Raw genomic sequence first — 6426 nt, 5'->3', positions numbered from 1 at the left:
GAAGAAGAAGAAGAAGAAGAAGAAGAAGAAGAAGAAGAAGAAGAAGAGGAGGAGGAGGAGGAGGAGGATGAGGAAGAGGAGAGAGGAGAGGAGAAGATGGGTGGTAGTGGGAGAGGGGGAGGGAAAGGGGAGACAGGAGAGGGAAGGAAGAGGAAAAGAGAAGGGAGTGAAAGGAGGGGGAAAAGAAGATGAAAGGGGAGGAAAGGAGAAAAGAAAGACAGAAAGACAGACACAGAGGGAGACAGAATCAGTGGAAGCAGCTCCAAGGAGTATAACCTCTGTCAGTAGATAGCCAGTCATGGAAGAAAAAAGAGAGTTAGCCCTGGCTGATAAGAGTCAGTGTTTGGGGAGGAGCAGGTCCAGGGATTCCAGCTGAGCAATCTGTCCAGCAAAGACCCTGTGGCCAGAGAGGAGCAGCACGAGAACATTATAAGAAGAAAAAGGGTATCTGAGCACTCTAGTACTGGAGGCATGAATTGTCTGGGGTAGATGTTTTCTCTCTGTTTGTGCCTCACAACCCAAGTGCACTAGGTTTGTACATACTCTTCCCACTGATGCTATAAGTAGTTGTGGATGGCTGTCCTCCAGATTTATGGAAGGAATAATTTGTAACTACTGTTCTTACTTTGCTCTGAGCTTATTATGTCTCTTGGCTGACTATTAAAGGCATGCACACTATTGGAACTCATAAACTATAGTTTTAGGAGTGCATACTCAGAAAATTCCTTTAACCCTGGGGTAGTAGCTACCCCCTGGGGAGCCAACCCATGAATATCAAATTTCAGAAGTAGTCCAGAAGGGGCACGACATTTTGCACAAATAAGAATAATAGACTTAAGAACATAAGTCAAGTTGTGAAGTCTAACACTGCTATGAAAGAACTGAACTTTAGCATTTCTCTCAAAAACATATTTAAGCAACACGATATGATATGCTCCCTTTGATGCCATATGCTTGCCTGTGAATATAAATTACATTTTTTGGTCCCAAAGGGCAAAAAAAGAGCATCTACTTTTAAAAATTTTCTGAATTATATTCTTTGGAGTTAGTGCATGATTTTATCAAAGTCATTTTCCTATTTTCAATTGATATTATAAAAGTTACATTTTAATTTTGATAATTTCTTTCTAAGTTTCCCAGATACTTTCATGACAGTTTGGCATGGCAGGATTCCTATCCACAACACATTATCTCTGATCATAAGCCAATGGTGTGCCTTCAGGGGGAAGCACTGTAGGGCTAAGCAGGAAATTCTGAGTGTAGTTGCAATACCCTGGCTTCTTCATCGTGTGAGCTCCAGACACTCATCTCACCTCTTTCAGTTTATTTCCTCATCTATTAAATTTGCTTTGATTCTGACTTACCATCCAGGGACAATGTACTTATAAGGAAATTGCTGTTCTTAAGGAGGAACACAGGCTCCTGACCTCCTTATGCTAATTCTCTTTATCTGCACAGGATGATTTGCAAGACAAAGCAGGGTCAAAGTTCTGTTGTGTAACTGAGGTAGTAGCTGGAGCCATAAAAGTCACCCTATTTCTGCCCAGAAAGCAATAGAAGCAGCCTAATACCAGAATATTCAATGTAGTGTAATGGAAAGAGCACAGCTTAGGCCAGATGTCCTGCATTTAAATCTTACCTCTGCTGTTTATAAGTCATTTTACTTTAGCTATTTGGCATTTTAAAAGTTTGAAAGACAAAATTTCTGAGTAATTACTCATTTTATTAATAACTCTAGCATTTCAATAAAAAGTGGTCAGTGGCACTCTTGAATGCCAGACAATCATGGAGATGGGCTCACCCTTGGAAGAGGGGTGTTACTGATAGTGACAATTAACTCTGATTGGTTTATAAATAATGAAAGAATGAATATTACAAAGAAGGGCTGGACATATTCTAATGAACTTTGATTATGTCATTTGCTTCTAAATTACTACAGCCTTGGGCAATCCAAACAAAGACTTTATCCCCACCTAAACCTGAGTAGAGCGCAATGGCTTCCTCACCTGGGTAGGGTCTGAACAAGATTGTTAAGAAAGTTAATACAATCTCATTATTAGTGATGTCCTTCTGGAGAGTGAACTTTGAAATGAGCACTGTAGAGAAAAGGGGAACTCTGGATCTCCCCAAATCATTGGTTAATAATAGTCATTTCTCTCAGGTAAGTAACATACCCTGTCTCTGAGCTTCCTTTTCCCCACCTGTAAAATGTAGGAATTGGACTAGATGATGTCCAAAGTTTCTTTCAGCTTTTCATTTTATGATCCTTAGGCTGGGTTTTCAGGGGTAGGATTTATGGGAACAGAGTTTCCAGAAATAATAATAATAAATAGCTACCATTTTTATAGCATCTACTATGTGTCAGGCCCTGTGTAAAATGCTTTACAAATATTATTTCATTTGATCCTTAAAGCAATCTTGGGAGTGCTATTATTATCTCCACTTTACAGATGAGGAAAATGAGGCTGGGTCATGTAGCTAGTGAGTTTTGGAGATGGGATTTGAACTCAGGTTTTCCCGACTCTAGGCCCAGTTTGTTGTCCACTGAACCACTTAGCTCCCCAATTAATGCCCATCCATGAAAGGTTAGGATTAAGGGTAAGGTAGAAGGGAAGCTATTTCTCACATATAACCAAAAAAGGAGGGAGGGAAGGAAGGAAGGAAGGAAGGAAGGAAGGAAGGAAGGAAGGAAGGAAGGAAGGAAGAAAACAAAACTGCATTCTGTGTTCTCTTCCCTAAACCACTTAGAAAAGTATAAGTCATCCCTTTGGGTAGTCCAATCCTGATGAATCATAATATTTCATTTCTTCCTCCATTAAAAGCTAAAGTATTAATTCCTATTCCATGTACTTTCATAAGATGTTACAATGCCAATTCGGCGATTATTTTATGTCAATTGCATTTTATGCCAACTTATTCCTGGCACCTTTTAAGGATCTTAATTAGTAAGGACAGTGTTGTGTTATGGGAGGGAGTGGCAGAGTACTAGATATGAAATTAACACACCTGGGTTCAAATCCAAACTCTGCTATTTACCTATGTGGCTTGAAAACCTTGTTGTCTCTGTCACTTCTTCATATGCAAAAAGTAACAGTGGGGTAAGGTTAGTGATCCCTTCTAACTCTCTGTCTTAGAATCAATCCCCAAGTGATACGTGGAAGGACAGAATGGAAAATAGTGGATAGTGGAAAAAGCATTGTATTAGAAGACATGAGTTCTAATTCTGGCTCTGTTCCTGTTTATCTTTAGGAGCTCAGGCAAGTCAGTTTACTTTTCTAGGATTCAGTTCACTCATTTGTACGATGAGAGTGTTGGACTGGCTGATCTACTAGGTTTGTTTCAAGTCTAAGCTATATTGAGAGCTGCATGAAGCTCTTTAGTGTGAGAAAGCAGATTTTATGGAGATGAATGAATGAACAAGCCTTAATGCAAGGTCCTAGGAATACTTACATAACATTAGCAAGCTTAGCATTTCCTTATAGTTGTCAGAAAAAGGCAATATTTGCTTACAACAAGAATTATAATAGAATTAGAGGGTTTTTTTAAAGGGTGTAGATTATCATGATGTGATCAGCCATAATTAAGACCACAAAACACAGTCTATAAAATTAATCAGAATTTAATTGAGTTACTTGAAGTATCTTGATTGATATTAATTGATATATTCTCTATAGCATTGAGCAGTATATATGACTGGTAATTTGTTCATTTTCCTTAATGCTCTACATTGTAGATTGAAATTGGAGATGTTGGAGATGTGTACAAGATTCGGGTCAGCTGTGATGATTTGCCAGAGTTTGAGGGTTGGCATTTGAAGTCTTTTCACATAGAGGAGCCACAGACCAAACAAAAAATGAACTTTGACTGTAACTGCTGGTTCTCTCTTAACAGAGAAGATAGTGAACTTGTGAAAGAATTCCCTGCAGAGACTAAGGACCAAAACTCTTTACCAGGTAAAATAAAATAATACCAGTAATGGATAGAAATACAGGAGCAATATGAACAATTTACTTTCAAACAAGCAAATTGAAAACAAATCAATGCAGAAAGTATTTCATTTTATGATTTTTCTCTGCCCTTCATATCTCCGAAGTTGTGATGTTCTCTCAGGCCGTGGATAACTGTGGCTCTAGAAAATTGTAATTACAAATAGAATTTAATGTTCAGTACTGTATGTAATTCTAAGTGTACAAAATCCCAATCTATAATTATGTGATTAAAAGATAAGGCTCATCATGCAAAACTGCAAAACACATTTTTATTCTATTTTGTTAGTCTTTAGTTTATCATAGCCTGAATGATTGAGACCTGTATGAAAAGTAATTGTTGTCATGCAGTGATGTTATTTTATTCCAAAAGATGTTTACACAATGCCTTAACTATTCTTGTCATTATTAAAATATACCAGAACACAGTGTTCAGTTAGAAAGTGGTAATAGCTAAATTGATGTTAAGTTTTGGAATAGAGTTAAGAAGAGAGTCTGTCATTTCTCTTGCACTGCTTAAATAAAGTTCTTTAAGATAAATGAATATAATTATTTGCAAATCTGAAATCTTGAGTTAGAGTTTCCGAATGCCAAACCTCTTCTCTCTGGTAAGTTCAATTACATAGGAGATAATGCAAAGGATCCATGCTGTAACTATTAAATGACTTTCTATTTGAAATAAATATTCTAGTTGACATTTGATATTATTTACTCATCTTTCTCCATTCATCTTTCTCTAGTTGGTACCACTTCTCCTCTAAGATTACCTTCTATTTACACTATATATATGTCATACCTGCATAATTATTTCCATGTTTTCTCCTCCATTAGAATGGGAGCTTCTTGAGGGCAGGTACTTTTGCTTTTCTTTGTACCTCCCTCATTTAGCAGGTATGTGCCTAGTACCTAGTAAGTGCTTAATGAATACTTGTTGACAAACTGACTAACTCATCCACTGTATGTTTACTATATATCCAACACCTTGCTTTGATTCATAAGTTGCTGTAGATCAGAATCAAAATATCATAGAACCTCAGAGTTAGAAGTTCATTGAGGCTGACTGATTGAATTCATTAAGGGAAGATAGGTATTCTTTTATTATTTTCTTACCAATCTTGGGTATCAACTCTCTTTTAGCAATTTTTTTTTGTTATTTCAATTGTTATATATAGCAAAGCTCATTCTATTTGGCAGAGAAAATAGAAGCAAAGTAAGAGATGGTCAGATCTGCATTCTCTCTATCAGTTATTGCACTGATCCTTTTTGTTCCAAGCAATAGTTCTATCTTTTCTTTTATTTTCAGACAAACCAAAAACAAAAGCAAAAAAACAAGAACAAAAAAAGCCCAACCCTTTTTGTGTTGTCCTTCATTTTCCTCACTGGATTTAGATCATTTTGAGTTTTAGCATTCCTGACTCTACTATAGAGGATCATGTTACATTGTGTTAGTTCCTATCCATTACCTTTCCTTGCTTTTATCATCTGTACATGTCTTTTAAAATTCTCATTTAGTTGATGAATTTTATTTGCATTTACAACTTCCCCTTTTCCTACTCACTGGAATTGCTTCTCTTTGTTTCTTTAGAATTTCATTTTGGCCATCAGTGTGGCAAGGCTTTACACTTCCCCCTAATAACTATCCCACTCACAACAGCAGCTTTTCCAAACCTTTTCATCCTTTCTCAAACCTCCCATCACATTCCCTGTCCCCACCCCCTCATCTAAGAACCTTGCCTCATATTTTGCTGAAAAAAATTGAGTCCAGACACCAAGAATTCCTTCTTTTTCCCTCCTCCTTATCTTATGTCACTCAGATATCTTTCATCATCATCTCCTTCACTTCTGTCTCAGATAAAGAGGTGGCCCTTGTCCTTTGCAAGGCAAAATCCTCTATTTGCACAAGTGATCCCATTTCATCTCTTCTTTTCCAACATATTGCCATCTTTTTTATTGATTTTTTTTTTTAGATTTCAACATTCACTTCCATGATATTTTGAGTTTTAAATTTTCTCCCCCTCCCACTCCTCTGCCCCCACCCAAGATGGCATGCAATTCAACGTAGGCTCTACTTATACATTCATATTAAGGATATTTTCCTTTTAGGTAGGATGTAAAAAACAATTAGAACTAATGGGAAGAACCACAAGAATGAAGTAATAAAACAAAACAACAAAGGAAAAGGAGAGCAAATAGTAAGCTTCCATCTGCATTCAGATTCCATAATTCTTTCTCTGGATGTAGATAGCAATTTCCATCATGAGTCTTTTAGAGTTGTCTTAGATTCTTGCATTGCTGTGAAGAGCCAAGTCTATCAAAGTCAGTCATTGTACAATGTGGCTGTTACTGCATACAATGTTTTCCTACTCATTTCACTCTGTATCAGTCCATACGTCTTTCCAGGTTTTTCTGAAGTCCACCTGCTCATCATTTCTTATAGCAC

At 37.0% G+C, this 6426-nt stretch overlaps 1 protein-coding gene across 1 annotated transcript in view; it reads left to right on the top strand.

Annotated features, from left to right (window-relative positions):
- LOC114031725 (lipoxygenase homology domain-containing protein 1-like) overlaps positions 1–6426 on the top strand; it is a gene marked incomplete at its 3' end in the record, with an annotated part of 576714 nt that overhangs the window by 453695 nt on the left and 116593 nt on the right. The window contains exon 33 of the mRNA XM_027846874.1: positions 3734–3953. Coding sequence (XP_027702675.1) covers positions 3734–3953 — 220 coding nt within the window. The remainder of the gene's footprint in view (positions 1–3733; positions 3954–6426) is intronic.

Source organism: Vombatus ursinus, unplaced genomic scaffold, assembly GCF_900497805.2.
Source record: "Vombatus ursinus unplaced genomic scaffold, bare-nosed wombat genome assembly UNPS02015255.1, whole genome shotgun sequence".
In the NCBI taxonomy this organism is placed as follows: domain Eukaryota; kingdom Metazoa; phylum Chordata; class Mammalia; order Diprotodontia; family Vombatidae; genus Vombatus; species Vombatus ursinus.
Note: the sequence above shows the minus strand (reverse complement) of the source record. Positions and strands in the feature narration are given on the sequence as shown.